This window comes from Gekko japonicus, unplaced genomic scaffold (assembly GCF_001447785.1).
Source record: "Gekko japonicus isolate JY-2015 unplaced genomic scaffold, Gekko_japonicus_V1.1 scaffold2589, whole genome shotgun sequence".
NCBI classification, from domain to species: Eukaryota; Metazoa; Chordata; class Lepidosauria; order Squamata; family Gekkonidae; genus Gekko; species Gekko japonicus.
In genome coordinates, this window is record NW_015160915.1 from 224,843 (window position 1) to 243,115 (window position 18,273).

The 18,273-nt window shown below is 48.7% G+C and overlaps 1 protein-coding gene across 1 annotated transcript; it reads left to right on the forward strand.

Annotated features, from left to right (window-relative positions):
• Positions 1–6,851: 6,851 nt before the first annotated feature.
• On the forward strand, positions 6,852–14,825 carry LOC107121539 (zinc finger protein RFP-like; the record flags this gene model as incomplete). Its single annotated transcript, XM_015424457.1, has 5 exons — positions 6,852–6,857; positions 8,576–8,971; positions 12,512–12,607; positions 13,756–13,986; positions 14,803–14,825. Coding segments are annotated over exons 1-5 (752 nt in total), but the record flags the coding sequence as incomplete, so codon positions are not given.
• Between the last annotated feature and the right edge of the window lie 3,448 nt (positions 14,826–18,273).

Sequence of the window (18,273 nt, forward strand, 5' to 3'; positions counted from 1 at the left end):
TGTAGAAAAAGAGCTGCCGGAGCTTATTAGCATATGCCACACCCCCTGACATCACCGGAACCTCTTGATGACTTTTTTTTGGGCCTTGGCCCTTTCAGTCTGTTGGTTATGGTCCAGCTCCCCCTCTTCCTGTCACATGACTCTGATATCACATCCTGGGATGCTCCTTTATGAGCGACTGGCATTAAAGCTATGAGTGAGCAATTTGGCTACTGCATAAATTAGTTTGCTCTGGAGGCATCATTCCTGAATTAAGACAAAAAAGGAAGAGCTGGAGGCTAAAAAACTCTTAGCTACCTTGCACTTAGAGGAAACACTGGACAAAACCCAGGTGCCCTCAGGAGGTTCACCAGCAGGGCCAAAACTCCAGGAGCCCTCCCACTGCCCCCCCCAAGCACCAAGAATACAGAGCATCCCTTGCCCCAGACATAAGAACATAAGAGAAGCCAATGCTGGATCAGGCCAATGGCCCCTCCAGTCCAACACTCTGTTACACAGGGGCCATCAGGAGGTCCAGCAGTGGGGCCAGGACACCAGAAGCCCTCCCACTGTTCCCCCCAAGCACCAAGAATACAGAGCGCGGGGAGAGGTGGCCGGGCCTCCCGGGGTGCCGCGGATCTCTGTGACCCCAGGAAGCATGGGGAGGGGTGGCCAGGCCTTGCGGAGGTCCATCAGGAGGTCCATCAGTGGGGCCAGGACACCAGAAGCCCTCCCACTGTTCCCCCCCAAGCACCAAGAATACAGAGCGCGGGGAGAGGTGGCCGGGCCTCCCGGGGTGCCGCGGATCTCTGTGACCCCAGGAAGCATGGGGAGGGGTGGCCAGGCCTTGCGGAGGTCCATCAGGAGGTCCATCAGTGGGGCCAGGACACCAGAAGCCCTCCCACTGTTCCCCCCCAAGCACCAAGAATACAGAGCGCGGGGAGAGGTGGCCGGGCCTCCCGGGGTGCCGCGGATCTCTGTGACCCCAGGAAGCATGGGGAGGGGTGGCCAGGCCTTGCGGAGGTCCATCAGGAGGTCCATCAGTGGGGCCAGGACACCAGAAGCCCTCCCACTGTTCCCCCCCAAGCACCAAGAATACAGAGCACGGGGAGAGGTGGCCGGGCCTCCCGGGGTGCCGGGGATCTCCGTGACCCCAGGAAGCGCGGGGAGAGGTGGCCAGGCCTCCCGGGGCGCCGGGGAAGCACAGTATGGGGGGGAAGACCTCAGCAGGGCCCGGGGAAGCAGAGGAGGTAGGCAGACTTACCTTCCTTCTTCAGCATCCTCGTGGCACTGACTGAGGCCTGCTGGGCACAGGGGGCGGGGCTTGGTCATGTGACCGTCCCGCCCCCTGGGCTGCGCAGTCCCGGAGCGGGGCTCCGGAGAGCTCCGGCCCCATCCGACCGCTGGTACTGCAAAAAACAGTGGCATGCATTACAGGCACTCCAGAACAATATTCTAGAAGTGAAAATAGGGAACTCTCACACTTTTATTAACCCTTTCCAGGCCAAAATGCCTCCAGAACGGGCACTAAACAGACAATAGTACCGCAAAAAACAGTGGCATGCATAACATATGTGACGACCCCTTATCTGGGGAGGTCTGGTTCCCCTTTAAAAGTGTTCTTTATGTTTGGTTCTACTGGGTATATCCGGCTGCCACCAGGAAATTTTAAAAGGCTTTCCAAACTTTTATGCTTTTACTCTTTCTATTACTGGGTAGGTAGGTTGAGTTTTAGGCTTTCTAGGAACTAATGTGGTCTTGAGGAAGTATTCCTTCAAGCGCTGGTATACTTAAATAAAAGAGGATTGATTAAAATAACTGATAAAAGTAGAACAATGTAACCAGTAATGTGAATAATTTTAACAATTGCGTTGTGTCTCACACAAGATCTGCTCCCTTTCTGACAGGGATCTTTCAAGTAACTTTGTAACTCATTACTCAGGGTCATATACGTTTCTTATTTCACTCCAGTCTGTCACTCAGACTTTCATATAACTTTTGTTTCCTTAAACTTTTCTTTACTGTTTCCTTATACATTCAACTTTTCTTCATACACAGAACTTAACTCTTGTATCACACACAAGACTGTCTCTCCCTCAGACTTCAGAACGAACTACTATCAACTGTCTTCATCAACTGTCCCAAACTGTAACTGTCACTCCCGACAGACATACATATTCATCCACTCAGAAACACTTCCAAAACCCCTCCCCGTTTCTGCCAATCACCAATCACACACACTTGCCTGTTTCAACCACTCTAGACTATCAGCCATGCAACCAAACTTTTAAAGCGACACACACACATATAACAAGGAATCATTACAACATACATTTCCTCAGTCTTTTGTTTTCTAATATGAACAGCTTCTCTAATTATCCAGCCACTAGCATAGGCCTTGAATGCATCCCACAAAGTTCTAATGGAAATATCTGGTTGTATATTTTAATTAAAAAACAATTCCTTTTTAGTCTCTGTTACAAACTTTTCATTCTTCAATAAAAACGTATTTAACATCCATCGGCTTTTCTTTGGTGTATCTTGTAGTGTAAGAACAACAGAATTGTGATCTGCAAAAGTTGCTGGTAATATTTCTGCTGCTAATAAATCATTTACAATTCTTGACGATATTCAGCACATATGTATTCTTGACCATGACTTATTCTCACTGAATAGAAAGTAAAGTAATTTTTATTGGGATTTCTCACTTTTTAAGAGTCCACCAGACTATTTTCTTCTGTCAGTTGTAAGAAAGAGTTTGGGAGTTCATTGCCTTTTTTGTTTTCCAGTTGTTGTTTTTCTGTCGGGAAGTCTATCAAATACTGCATTGTAATCTCCAATCAAACAAATATCATCAAAGTTTTGTTTAGAAATAAATTCTTGCAGACGTTTATAAAACTTATCCTGATGTTGATTTGGTGCATATATATTTACAACCAAGGTTACTTGTCTTTGTCTTTGTATTATCAAAATTCTGCCATCTTCAGAACTATAGAGCATCTCAGGGTGTTGGTGTTCTTTCGCATATGTAACTACACCTCTTTTCTTCTTTTCCTTATCAGAAGAAATAAAAGCTTTTCCAAAGTTTTTGATTTCTAAATGTTTTTGGTCTGTCTGTTTTATATGAGTCTCTTGTAGGCATATAACATCCAATTGCATCTTTTTTAATTGCTGAAATATCTGCCTTCTTTTTTGAGGTGTATTCAATCCATTAACATTTATTGAAATTATCTTCATTTTTCTTCTATCCATCTTGAGGTTGTGTGTTTGTATCATCTTCACTCTTGTGTTGAAGCCTTGTAACTATCTGTGATGCTGGAATCTATGCTGCGTTCTTGGTTTTTATGGTTGTCCGTGAAGCTCCTTGTACATTCTGATCTTCTTCCATTCGTCTCTGGCTCCTCCTCCTCCTCAATCATCAGCTCTTCTCCATGAGTTTTAATTAAATCTTCTGCCTTAAACATTGAGTTGATTCTATATCTTTTCCCTTTAAAAGTAAAAAGGATACCTTCCAGGAGTAGTCATTTATAAGTGATCTCATTTTTTTCTCAAAAAGTCCATGTATTCTTTCCTTTTCTCTCTCACTCTCCATGGGATTTCTTTCAAAATCTTTATTTCTGTGTCTTCTATTTGGAGTTTAGTTTGCAAATCTAAGTATTTCATCTCAGTGTTCTTTTATGAAATCTTACATGTACTTCTCTGGGAAGGTTGTTTCTTTTTGCATATGCTGAATTCATTCTGTAGGCCAAATCAATTTCATTATACACTTCATCTATGTTTTCTGTACCCATATATTTGGCCAAGGTCTGTGCCATCACATTTTTTATATTTTCATCTTTCTTTTCAGGAACATTTTGAAATCTTAAAATGTAAGCTGCATTGTCCAGTTCTGATTTCAGGTGGGGGCTGTGGCACATGCGTGATTTCCCAGCAGCGATTCGCCACTGAGAACTTCAGGTGTGTGCACTGCTGCCACGCTCACTGTAAGCAGGGCGGCAGGCTCTGTGCCTGAATTCCCAGTGGTGAATTGCTACTTGGAAATCAGGCGCACGTGCCACAGCTCCACCCCACAGGGCGTGCAGCTGGCAACCACCTCTCTCCCTTTCCTCCAGCCAGATTTAAAGGTCCCTCCAGCTGATCAGCAGGCCATGTGCTTCCTGCCGTTCAGGTGGAGGGGCCTATAAATCAAGCAGGAGGGGATGGAGAGGTTGCTGCTCTTGGGGGCAGGGCTTGGGTGGAGTTTGGGGCATCCCCGCCCAGCCTGGAATGACCCCAAATCCCCCCTACCGAAGCGAGGAAGGGACCTGGCAGCCCTAAATACCATACTACTAAAGGGCTTTTAAATGCCTTATGGAGCCGGTCTCCATTTTGAAATATGCATTTACAGGAAGTGAATTATACACTTATTAATGGTAATAAGAATTAATTAACGGTAACAGGATAGACGACACCAGCTTGATCTTGTCAGATTTCAGAAGCTAAGCAGGGGTGGCCCTGTTTAGTATTGGGATGGGAGACCATCAAGGAGTCCAAGGTCCCTGTGCAGAGGCAGGCAATGGAAAACCATCTCAGAAATTTATGGGACCAATAAGTCCTCGAGAGTATAACTGACAAAACTGGTACTTACATGAAAAATAACTCATCCAAGACGTTCAGTGCAAAGTGGTTTCCAATTCTGTCTTATCTATCGGAGGAAGAATACATACCTCCATCTTGGAAAGACTACTTGAAATGGTTCTGAAAATCCATATCATAAAACATTCCTCAGTTGCAACTGAATCAGGGTTTTCATGGAGCAAGGTCATTTAAAACGTATTAAGTAGAACATCAACAAATAATCTCTACATAGTCACTTCTAACAGTTACTCTTGATTGTATAGTATTCTCAAGCTATATACTTGTAATAATATTTTTAATGTACAATGTTTCAATTTTTCTCCAATATGATTAATGCAAATGTGCTCAAAAAAGCATTTGCTTACTAATTATTTACTCTGAAATCCTTATTACAGAAATGGTTGTATTTGTTAATATTCTGAATATATAATTAAAAAAATCAAATTTAAAAAAAAACAACCAACAGGGTCACCATACATTGGATGCAACTTGATGGCAAGGGGGGGAGAACCAAGAAAAGAAACATGGGAATGTAATGCTTTGAGCAGCTGAAATATGTCTAAAGGCATTTCTTCTGGTGATCTGATGAGGGCACATGCTGCAGCTTTGCTTTCATCTGTTTTCTACTTGATCATTTGTAAATAAAGCACACCCAGAGGCGATGTCATTACGCTGAGCACGTTGCTGGGGGGATGCTCTAGCATTTGGCCTGAAAATTCTATGGTATCATAATGTTTCCAAGCCGAATGCTAGAGTGTCCACCGGTGACGTGCCTAGCATGATGACGTCCCTTCCGAATGTCCCAGGCTGGGAACTACCCCCCCCCCCGCTGCAACTGGTGAGCGACCTGGCAACCCTAACCTGCCTCTGAAGCCACATACCAAATCATTCAGAACCTCCTAGTTCCCCACAGTCTGCTGGCTGATGCAGCCTGCTCCCTATTGCTTCTGGGTCAAACACATGGAGAAGAGTCTCATTACCACCCGCTTCATGAAAACGAAGGGACTCGGAACATCCCGGCCTGGGTGATCTGCAGGAGCCCCCAGCCCATTGCTATTTGCAATGGAAGCGAAGGTTGACTGTTTGTGGCAGGCATAATTAAGCAGACCATAAAGCCAGGAGTCTCACAATTGGCCACCAGCTCCAGGATGATCATGGAAGTTGCAGTGCCAAAGATTGACAAAATCAGGACATCCCTACCCCTAACCTCCAGAATGCCCCACCACCCCCCTTTCTACATTGTAAACTATAGTTTACTGTGGCAGGCAGGCATAACTCAATAGAAAATAAAGCGAGACAATACAGCCAGGAGAGGTAGTGTGGTGTCGCGGTTAGTGCTGGACTAGGATCTGAGACGAGATTCAGGTTCAAATCCCCATTCTGCCATGGGAGCTCACTGGGTGACACACTCAGCCCAACCGACCTCACAGGGTTGTTCTGAGCTTTGTTTCCCCATTAGGGAGTGTCCTGATCCTAGGCCTGTAGTAGTGCCGCCTACAGGCTCTAGGGAGGCCTAATGACTCCAGGGAAGCCTGTATTGAAGTAGCTATCAGGGCCTACATTTCCTAGGGCACCCTTTGGGCCCTGTGATTGCTAAGGGGGGATTTGGAGGGAAAACGTATACCAGCAGAGGGTGGTGCCTGGGAAGGAGGAATAACAGGCCTTGCCCAAAGTGGGAAGCTGTTCACTCACAGGTAGGGCTGCCAGGTCCCCTATGGGAGCGGAGGTTTGCCTGCTCAAAGGGCCCCTTGGATCCGGGGGGGCAGTGGGCTCTGGCCCGTAGTAACATGGGGCCCGCGGGGCCCAGCCCCCTAGTGTTTCTTCTGGGGCCCCTCCCTCCTGGGCTGACCCCAAACAACTTACCACCTGCACTGTACTTTCATTTAATTAGCTGGTGGCCCCCCGAAGCCCCCTCCCAAAGAATTCCCTAGCTATGGGGCTGTGTGGGCACCCTGCCCCCCAAATGCCTGGATCAGGCCGACCTGCCCGGAGCAATGGTGTGACCCAGAGGTGATGTCATGACGCTGGGCATGACGCTGCCGGGATGATCTAGCGGCCTGAAAACTCTATGGTACCAGTCTTGGGCATGTCCCCCGTCCTCCAAGAGGCCTGGAAGAAGATGATAAAGACTCTGCAAGCACTCTAGAAAGTTCTTTGAGGGCGCTTGGGAGAGCCTCCCATCTAGCCCAAGGGCTTTGTACTCATTCAGTGCAGCCTCTACTCCCCCCTGTATACTGTCCTCGCAGCCCTGTGAGATGGAGGTTAGGTTGAAAGGGAGTGGCCGGTCCCTCACTTGAGGCCCTGCGCCCTCCATTCTCCAGGCAGAGGCCACATCTGTCCCATCCCTTCCTTTCTCTCGATCTCTCCTGCTTTTAATCTGCACCTCTGCAGTCCTTCCGTGCATTTCGGCACAGCCTGTGCAAGTCAGTCGGTACTGGCGGCTCCAGGGGGCCTTCAGGCAGCTCCCGCTCTTTCCAGGGGACCTTCCGGGCCTTTGCTCTTTAGTCTGGATTCTAGAAGAGACCTGAAGGAGCCGGCGGCCTCGGTGAAGAACTGGCTGATAAACGAAGGCAACAGGGCAGGATGGATCCCGGGGGGGAGGGGGGGAGCCCGAAGTGGGGTAGCAGACCTGTTGCCTCGGAGGGCATCCGTGCCTCAACTATAGGCGTGCCCCCCTCCCCCCAGTGACTACTTTACAGATCCCAGAAGCCTCGAGGTCTCCCTCCTTCCAAAGGTAAGTTTTGCCCCTGGAACTTGCAGAAAGTCAACTGAGAAGTGGAGTCGTTTCCAGGAAAGGAAGCACCAAACTCGGCCTGAAAGCAGTAAAAAAAAGGAAGTAACCTCGTGGCTTTCTGCTGGGTCTTTGTGCACGCGTCAACCCTTTTTTCATGAAGGGGTTAAACTGATGTTGACGTATGCTAATGAAAGCGAGTTTAGCGCTGAGGACCAATAAAATACCGAGAAGACCTTCCTGCCACAGAAGGGGAAGGTTTATTCGTAATCAGGTGGCCTTTAGCCTAACTATTGACTGGTCAGGGCTTTTTGGTGGTCGTGCCGCTATCTTGCAAGGACGCAGTAGAAGTTTGGGGAGGGGGGATCTGCGTCCGTTTGTTCGGGAGTTAGAAGAGAAGACACCGCGCTGTAGACAAAATGGTGTAGATTAGGGAGGTAGATAGACTGTTCCTTATTTTCTCCTTTTCTTCCATGCAATCCCTTCCCTGGTTTTTCTAAGATCTAAACGCACTTGGCTGTGCTTTTATTTCTTTTTGCTGCTGCACAGATACTCTGCGCAGCAAGTCAGTCGAGACGCTGAGTCATTTCCAGGAAGGGAGACCCCCTCCTCCAACGCCGCTTGAAACTGATAAAAATGAAACTAACATCGTGGCTTTCTGCTGGGTTTTGGTGCACTTGTCATGAAGGGGTTAAGCTTGTGTTTACATATGCTAATGAAAGCGAGCTTAGCGCCGAAGACCAATAAGGTACTCGGAAGATCTTCCTGCCACAGAAGGCGAAGGTCCATTCATAATAACGTGACCTCCAGCCTGACCATTGGCTGGTCAGTACTTTGGTGGTCGTGCCTGCTATCTGGCAGGGACGCAAAAGGAGGAGTTTTTCGGGGCGGGGGTCCTCCTTTTTCCGTTCGGGAGTTGTTACAAGAGAAGACGCTTGAAAGTGGTGTCGATTAGCGGGTTTGTCTAACTGTTCTTTTTGTCTCTTTTTCTTCCATGTAATCCGTTCCCTGGTCTTTCTAGTAAAGTTCTTCTTAGAACTGAACCCACGAGGCCATCCATGCATTTATTTTCTTTTTGCTGCTACACGGATACTCTGTGCAGCGAGTCAGCTGAGACGCGGAGTCATTTCCAGGAAGGGAAACCCCCGACCTCGGCTTGGAAGTAGTAAAAAAGGAAGTAATATTGAAGCTTCCTGGGGGGGGGGGGGAGGCGGCCATGGCCAGCGGGGGTCCCGGGCGGGGGCTGAGGAAGTGACCTGTCCCATCTGCCTGGAGTATTTCAAGGATCCGGCCACGATCGCCGAGTGCGGCCACAGCTTCTGCCGGGCCTGCCTGACCCGCAGCTGGGGGGAGTCGGGGACCGCCGAGGCTTCCTGCCCCCAGTGCAGAGGAAAGGCTCAGGAGGGGACCCTCCGGCCGAATCGGCAGCTGGCCAACATCGTGGAAATAACTAGGAAGCTCAGCCTCCAGATGGAAGAAGGAAGGAAGGAAGAAGCCCGGGAGAAAATCTGTGAGAAACACCGGGAGCCCCTGAAGCTTTTCTGCCAAACTGATGAGATCCTCCTCTGCTGGGTCTGTGACAGATCCAAGGAGCACAAAAGCCACGAGGTGATTCCTGCCGAGGAGGCTGCCCAGGAATACAAGGTAGGAAACGGTGTGGACCATCTTGATGTTTCTCTGTAGATTTCCTTCTCTAAGTCCTGTGCTTCAGCTAAGATGGCCAGGGCTAACCTTGTGCTGCAGTAACTACCCCCCTCCCCCTCTAATGCTCTCATAGCAGCTCCCTTGAAAGCAAAATAATGGGGGGGGGGAGAGCAAGTGAGCACAGCAACAATACAAAGAGACCGAAAATTGTTGTGTTAGTGCCTGGGGTTTGCTGAGGAAAGCCCCCCCTAATATCCACATTTATGAGCAGGGTTGCATTCAGGCTTTATAGTATCAAGCACTGGATAGAATTGTCTGTGTATCTCCCATACCCTTCTTATTTCTTTGTTTGTTTATGCCATTTATCCTCTGCCTATCTCACAGGGACTCAAGGTGGAGTACTCATACTGAGCCAGTACGATCAACAAATAGGACATTCAGTAACCAACACAGTGGGATTTTAAAAGTCCAGAACTACCAAAAAGAATGGAAGTGTAGCATAAGTATTCACATGACACATTAAGTGGCACAGAAAGTACATAAATAGGACCCTAATTATGATAAGCTATGCACAACAGCATAGACCACACTCCCTAATCATTCATCCAAGCAAGTTTATAAAATTAGGTCAGCCGCATCCAAGTAAGAGGCCATTTTTCAGGCTAGGCTAAGTTGGTAGAAAGCCTTTTTCTTGAGTTTGGATCCAAGTCTGCCTGTGGGAATAAGTGTCTGTGTGAGAGTAGCAAGCTCAGGGCTGTCATTGCCCTGCAGCCTAACCTACCTCGCAGGCTTGTTGTGATGATAAAATGGAGGGGGGAAAGTTATGTTTTCTGCTACTCTGAATTCCATGGAAGAAGGATAAAATGCATTAAAAAAACAAACAGGTAAAGGAAAGAGAGGGGTGGGAAGCCCTTGAATCTTGCCTGGTAGCTCAGTGGGAAGGACACTGCAGTGGGGAGGAAGGGGCCCAAGTCCCTCTGAGGGTAATGGAAGTGTCACTTTTGCAAGGCCAGGCCTACCTCTTGGAGGTCCAGCTTGCTGCAGTAACTTTCAGGGGTTCTGTGGGGGGAACTGGGGTGACAAAATCCCCAGGGCCAAAGTCAGCTGGAGGGCCCCTGAAGCCAATGCATCCCGCTTTATTTGACTTCCAATGCAGTTCTGCACTGCCGCCACTAGGGAAGGTCAGCAAATATCAAGCTCTGCTTTCTGCTCCCTCTGCCTTTCTGCCAAGTTTACTCCTAGGAGGGAAACACTTGCCCATCCTGCTAAAACCCATCTACCAAGCCAGCACTGCAGCAAGGTCACACCAGCCAGCGCAGCTCAGGGCTGCTAGAGTCATTGCGGGGCTTCAGCCTCCTAACAAGGTTATTGCTTCCAGCGGTTTCCCTATTCCTTTCCTTCCACTCAGTTCATAGTTTGTCTGCTCCGTTGGATCTTCCCCTTTAGTATGTTGTTAAAAAGAAAACAACCTTTCCTCTTTTCTTAATTTCTCTTCCCCTTTCCCACACTTTTCTCCATTTTGCTCTCTTCCTTTCATGATATGCCTTCAACCTATTTAGAAGATATTCTTAAGATTGATGCCAAGCAATCCGTTGACAGAATGTTGTATCGTTTACTGGCTTCACAATATATAGCGGTTATTGAAGCGGTTGCTAAGTTCTGTAACTGCCTTATAATGAGGAGGCTGTGTGTTAAATCCATGAAATGAATGGCGATTGTGTATGATTCGGATCTATGCCAATAAAGGTTTTGAACTTGACTTGAACTTGATATGCCTTCATGTCTCTCTCCTCTCTTCAAATTCCTTCCCCCTTATTTGTCAATCTCGGTCTCAGTGCCTCATTCCTGTCCTACCGGGCCCAAAAAACAGTCCTTCTTACAGTTGCCAAGTGGCCTGGAGAAAAATATCATGTCCCTTTAGTAAGTCATTTACCACCCATGATGGGAGCCCAGGGAGCGAGGGTGGCATGGTATAGCCCAGTCTCATCAGATCTTAGAAGCTAAGCAGGGACAGCCCTGGTTAGGACTTGGATGAGAGACCTCCAAGAAGGACAGCAGAGGAAGGCAAACGGCAAACCGCCTTTGCTTTTCACTTGATTTGAAAGCCCCTTGATGGGGTCCCCATAAGTCAGCTGCAACTTGAGGGCACTCCCCACAAAAATGGGAGTCCACGCGGGAAACATCCCTGTGTGACTGAAACATGCAGATCAAGCCCTCCTTCTTAGACCAAAGGGACAGGAGGAAGGAACAGAGAGTCATGCGATGTGCTAGTGGCAGACGTACCAGGTTGCAGCTTCCAAACCTCACTGCTCTGGCCTCCCTGTATGGAGCAATGGAAGCAAAACGGGTTGAGTGGGGGACGGGAATGTGATCATGCAAGGCCCTTTGCCCAGTCTCCCCCTGCCGAGGTTTGCGCGGTGCCAGCCCACTGCAGGTTGCGAGTGAATGTGAGAGTATCACAGAAGACGTAAGTCTTATTGGCTTAGTGTAAAAGCTATATACATTCATTTACACAAGCCTCCACCAAGATCATACACACAACGACAAAATGCTCACGCAGACACCAGGTTTTCATCAGGAAGGGAAAGTACACTGTACATCATCACATATATACAAGCATTGTCCAATCAGGACCCAGTGCTGAGTCACTGTTAATTAGATCTGCTCCGAACTAGACAGAACCGGTTGGAGCCAGCTCTACTGACACTCTGAGCTGTCAGCTCCTGTCAAACAGATTGATATGATCTACAGCCAGACTTATAGAACACACCAACCCAAGGATGACAGCGACCCGCACTCACAGATCCTTCATCTTCCCAGACCTTGCAGAAGCCCACAGAACATCTGATTTGACTTTTCCTAAGGCTCAGTTCCATCCAATGCTGGATATCCTGTGAACAGAGTCTCCTCCTTGCAGGGTTTCCGAATGAGGCTGCCGCAGGAGGGGAGGTGAAGCCAGGGATCCCCCCACCTTTTTGAACCTGTGGGCACCGTTGGGGTTCTGACACAGGGTTGTGGGTGCAGCCACAAAAGAGCTGCCCCATGAGGTGGAGCCACACAAGGAAGTTGAAGTGTGAGGAGAAGAGGGGTAAATTAAAACACACACTGTGAGAAAGACAAGTGAGAGGAAACCCTGGTGACCATAAAATGAGGCTAATCTTGGGATATCTGGGGTGAGTTTAGTTTAGTGTATTTTTTTAAAATACTGCTCTTCTCCCCTTTGCTTGGGCTTCCTTTATGTGTTTGACTGTGCTTCCTGTGGCAGCCATTTTGGGCTTTGGCTCCACCTCCTCTATCAGGTATTTGGGGATTGTGCTCACCTCCCCGTGTCAGAATTCCAAAGGTGCCCAGAGGCATATAGAGGCTCAACACACACACACACACGACCATGCAGGGCAGGCAACAGAGCCAAGTGCATCATTTCAGTGAACCCTTTCTCTGATTTTATAGTTTTTTTTATACATATGCATAGCAAACCTCAAAAACCAACCAAAAAACAAACAGGAACTAATCCTGTTTTCTCATTTTTTCCCCCTTTAGGATAAAATCTTCAATTCCCTGGAGACTCTGAGGACTGAGAGGGAGAAAATTCTGGAAGATATACAAGATGCTGAAGATTATAGCCAAGAAATGCTTGTAAGTGCCCCAGTTGCTGGAAGTCAACAAGAACTGGGACTAATATCTCAAAAAACCAATATTCCATATGCAAGAAGAGTCCAAAACCAGAAGGGTAGTCCCAGTCCTCAGAATGGATATCTGTCATTGTGAATGGCCTGGTCTGTCACAGAACAGCCGTTCTAAGGGCCAAACTACAGATGCCTTTTTTCCTGCAGATTTTTTTCTTCTACAATAGCTGCAGAAGGTGCAGTCTGGATCAGAAGATGGAGGAGGAGGGTCTTTGAAGGCATTTATCACCTCACTTTTTTTTTGGGGGGGGGGATTATGCCCCCACCCCAGATTTCCATGATATACACAAAAAGTGCAGATGGTAAAACAGTGCAGAGGGTCAGTTTTGGTGCGAAACTGCCGATCTTTGCTGCATTTTGCACAGGTAAAGTGATCCTGTGGGAAAGCTACAGATAACTGAACACCATGTTAGCCTCTGGAACAGGCTTTGGGAACACTTGCATGTGTGTATTTATTCACAGGAAGCACAGTGTCTGCTGCTGTCTTCACCTTTGGGTGCATGTAAAGGGATATCAACATGCCATTTTTTCTTCCACCAGCCAGGTGTGCAGATGTGAGAAGCACCCACTGGTGACCAGAGAATCCCCACCTCCAATGGGGGCTTGTCTAACCTACCTCTTTATCATGCTGGATCTATGCAAAGTATTGATGTGATCACTGGGGAAAATCACCAGTGTCCTTTCTAACTGATTTGACCCTCCGAAAACAAATAACATTCATGACTCTTTCTTTCTTTCTGATTGGCATACAGTTTGGTGTAGTGGTTAAGTGCACGGACTCTAATCTGGGAGAACTGGGTTTGATTCCCCACTCCTCCACTTGCACCTGGCTGGATGACCTTGGGCAAGACATAGTTCTGATAAGAGCTGTTCTTGAAAAAAGAGCAGTTTCTGTCAAGCGCTCTCTCAGCCCCACCTATCTCACAGGGTGTCTGTTGTGGGGAGGAGAAGGGAAAGGAGTTTGTAAGCCGCTCCGAGACTCCTTTGGGTAGTGAAGGGCCATGGGGTATAAATCCTTTCTTTCTTTCTTTCTTTCTTTCTTTCTTTCTTTCTTTCTTTCTTTCTTTCTTTCTTTCTTTCTTTCTTTCTTTCTTTCAGAGAACAACAGAATCAGAGAGACAAAGGAGAGTGGCTGACTTCAGAATTCTACACCAGTTGTTGAATAAACATGAAAAAGATCATTTGGCCAAGATAGAGGAGGTGGAGAAGGAGATTGCAAGGAAAAGGGACGAGTACCTGGCCAGACTCTCTGAGGGACTCTCCTCTCTCGAAAGCCTCATCCAGGAGATGGAGGAGAAGCATCAGCAGCCAGGGAGCGAACTCCTGCAGGTGGGACACTGGTAGAAAATGTTCAGGATCATCCTCAACTGGAGAGTATTTGCTAACCTTTTCTAATGAAAACAGGGCCACACTATGAAGACAAATCCCCAGTTCTTGAGTGAAGTGTGGTAGGCCTGAAGGGATTTCTGTAGCCTTCACCTACCTGGCAAAGATTCTCCATTTCCCTGTCTTTCATCACCACCATGAATGCAGAGTTATTTGCACTGGCAACGAAGTGTGCACATGCGAGTTTTCTGTACAGTTTCCTCCATCGGCTGCCATTTCCACTGTAATCCCCCCACCTGTGCCACTGGAGGGCTTTTAAAAAATCAATAGCTGCTATCTCCCTATAGCACAATCCCGTAACAATCTACTGCCACAGTCTGCTAGTTCCTCTGACTACCCAGCTGTCATTTCTTCAAAGAAGTGGCTAGTGCTTCTTTTTTTTTTTTTTTCATGGCTAGTCCCCTTATATCTTTGTAATGAAAAGGACTAGAGACCTTTTCCTAAAAGTGAAAGCTATAGCATGGTAGCAATCAGCAGTTGAAAAACAGCTCTTTGGTGGCACAGCAAGGAGAACAGCGGCCTTGATGGTCTGACAGATGGAAAGTGGTACTAATGTGAGCAGAACCTTGAAAATAAGCAATGGACTGCATTGTTTGAGAAGAAACATACTGACAACAAGAAAAGGTTGAAAAGGGGACAATTGAAAGATGAGGGAATGTGAATGTTCCAAATAAACCCACTGCAGAGAAAAATTTCCTTGTGCTGGTGTGGTCCGCGGCAGCCACTGAGTTTCCTTTTCTTTCTCTTCCTTCCTTCCAGGACGTCAGAGGCACCTTGCAGAGGTAAGTGGATCCCATTCCTTTCCCTTCGTCATTTTCAAAGGCTGTGGGTAACATAAAGTTCCAAGCCCTGCGTCGACATGGCAAACAGAATGAGCTCTAAGGGGGTGGAGTGGGGAGTCTGGAGAGGGGGAGTATCGCTGATGCTGTGATGTCACTTCCGGGTGATCACCTGGAAGTCGCTTCCCACACTTCTCTAGGAATTTTCCCATCTCCATGGTAAGAGTCTGTCCTGACTGCTGGCACCCAGAGGCAGTTTCTCGGCATCACAGCTTGTAAAGCAGTTCCAGGGCCAGGCTTCAAAATACAGTTCCAAGGTTGAGGCGCAGGGCAGGCAGCACTCACAGCTTCAAGTCCACAGGAACATCCAGGAACAAGGATGCAAAGGGACAGGCCAGGGACAGAGACGGAGAAGTCCATCCGGAGCACAGGCCGCAAGGTCAGTCCTTAACACTCAGCCACCCCCTTCTCTGCTGCTTTTGAGCACCACGCTTGCTCAGCAGCCTGTCCTGAGTCAGGCACCTCCCGGCTGCCTCAGCCCTGCTCCTGCAAGCACTCGTCCTCCCTGTTGGTGCCTGGCCAGTGCTGTGCTGCTAGGCATGCTCTGCACCTTCTCTCTAGAAAGTCTCTCCTCATCTTCCTCCTACAATGTTCCCAAGACTCTGGCAACCGGGGTGTGTGTGTGAACTGACCGGCAGCTGACTCTCTGTTGCCAGCTCAGGGCTGGGGGGGCGGAGGGGCCAGTGCGCTGGTTTCTGGCTGAGGACCTGTGTCTGGCCCCTCAGAGACTGCCTCCTCCTTCAGTGCCTCGACCCCTGGCTGTGGGTTGGGGTCAGGTCCACTGGCTGCCTCCTCCTGAGAGGAGTCTTCAGCGTCTCTTTGCTCTGCTGAGTTTGGCTGGTCCACCACACAACCATGGAGATGAGAGAAAATTCCTTGAGTGGTGTGTCTGGTAACCCAGAAGTGACATCACTATGTCTGCGATGTCACTTCCCCCCAATCTTTGTCTCACTGCTCAGTTGATCAAGCGTGAGGAATGAAGTGTCAGCTTTGCTGCTATGGGAGGGGCAACTGGTGACCCTCGGACAGCCTGAGAAGTGGTTGGTCCTTGGGCTCCATGGAAGAGCAGGCAGGACTCCACGTACTTCAGTGTTTCAGGCTGCATTTCTCCCCAAAGGGACCCTGAAGTGGCTTACACAAAAGAGAGAAGATTCTACAGCACAAAAACAACTAGACAAACCCAGAAAAGCCACGACACATCCAGGTTGTTCCCAGTCCACCAAGCTTACCATCGCAGGTCCCAGGCTGTGAAACCAGGGTCTCTTGCCCTTCCCCTTGCACCCAAGGGCTCCTCCCTCTGGCCCCACCCAGGCTTGGAATACCTGCAGGAAGAAGGCTCTTCTGAGGAGGCTGCCACAGGAGGCAGTAGGGTTTCCCGGTCCTATTTTGTCCCCAGCGGGGGGGTTTGAGGAGCATGCCAGGAGGGGGAGGGGCCATCCCCGACGCGATGACATTGTGCAGAGCAGTGTCATCATGACAGGGGCCCAGCGCCGTGTGCGCATCCCCCTCCCGTTTCCCCCCACCCATTTAAAGGGAACCTTCCCTTTAAACTTGGGAAGGGAGCGAGGAACGCGGATTCACTGCTTGCAGGGCAGACATGCACGGCCTCCGCTCTTTTCAAGCAGGGCCGCGGACAGCTGCTGAGGCGGGGCTTCTCCCTAGCTGGCTGGCGTCTGGGGGCAGCCCAAAAAACTGGGGGATCCCCCCCCTCCTGGGGACTGGCATCCCTCAGAGGCAAAGCCAGCCACAAAACGGCTCTGCTGCAGCTTCCCTTCAGTCACACAGTCAAAGCCCTATTTTTTTAAAATTCTGCCCAGCCAATCAAATCTCAAGTGGCCAATCAGAAGCTCTGCTGGGCAAAAGCCCACCTGGCCCCGCCCACTTTCTTTAAACACTTTGTGGACCCCAAGAAAGGTGTCGGCAGGCACCATAAGCACCTACGGACACGATATTGGGGAGCAATGCTCCCTCTAAGCTGTGGAGTCCTGTGCGCAAAAATTCTACTTTGCGAACTACGGGCAGTAAACTTGTGAGCGAGCAATTTGGCTGCTGCATAAATGAGTTTGCTCTGGAGCCCCATCCTTCCTGAGCTAAGACAAAAACGTGTGAGCCGGAGGCTAAAAAACTGAGCTAGCTCACACTAATGACTCGCTCATATTTGTACATGTGTAGGAGAGATGTTTTTAATCGTTTGTCCACGGGCCTTGAGACACATTCCGAGTTATCATCGTGACACTCTGGAGGCTCTTTCAAGTTCACTCTACCAAAGGGAAGGCGAAAGGGGGAGGTGGAATCCTCTCCCCCGTCTCCCCCATCAGCACAGACAATTTCGAGAGGGGGGATTCTTGGCTGACTCAGGACAGCCCATTACAGGGCAGCCCTCAGCAGAGTTAACCCCCTCCTCAGCCCCTTGACTTCCACGTACTTAGAAAGGGAGTCACTCTTCTTTAGGACTCCGCTGCTAATTCACTGAACTCTCTGGGTAGTCTGGAGACCAAGAGGCCACGAAGTCCATGAAAAATATTGGATGCATACGCTTTGAGAAATTCAAAAGAAACATGAAATCGGAACAACATTACATCGGAGTTTCTGTATATGTCCTCAAGCGGCAGCCACTGAAGTAAAGCCACGGGCAATGATGCCCCATTTCGTTTCTTCTCTCATCACTGGGGTCATGTGAGGAGGAGACCCCCCAGGTGATGTCCGGAAGGCCTTCTCAGTCGTGGCACCAAAATTATCGAAACTCCTTCCCAGGGAGATTCATCTGTTCCCCTCCCTTATGATCTTGCACCTGCCGGGTGAAGAACTTTGCTGAATTGTTTGGTGTTCCCTCACTGGACCCTCATTTCTTTTTCTGTGTTTGTATATTTTCTTTCGCTTTTTTGGATTTTAACGCTTGTTTCAACGTTTTTGATTGACTGCTGCCATGGGGACTCTACCTTGGGTGGAAAGGCAACATAAAAATGTTTTAAATATAAACAAAGGAATAAGAAAACATATTCCTGATAGCGTCTCATTTGAGGCCTGCAGTGAGACGACCTTACCTACCCTAAAGGCCCTTATGCATTTCTTCTCCTGCCTGCTTTGCTACACTTTCAGCCATTCGTTGCCTAGGTTCCCTTGCTCGAAAGCCAGTCGAATCCGACTCTAGGGTTGCGGTGCTCATCTCTGTTTCAAAGCCGAAGAGCCAGCGCTGTCCGAAGACGTTTCCGTGGTCATGTGGCTGGCATGACTAAACACCAAGGCGGACGGAACGCTGTTACCTTCCCACCGAAGCGGTACCTATTTATCTACTTGCAATTTCTTGCTTTCGAACTGCTAGGTTGGCAGGAGCTGGAACTAGAGACGGGAGCTCACTCCATCATGCGGCCACCCGGGTCTCGAACTGCTG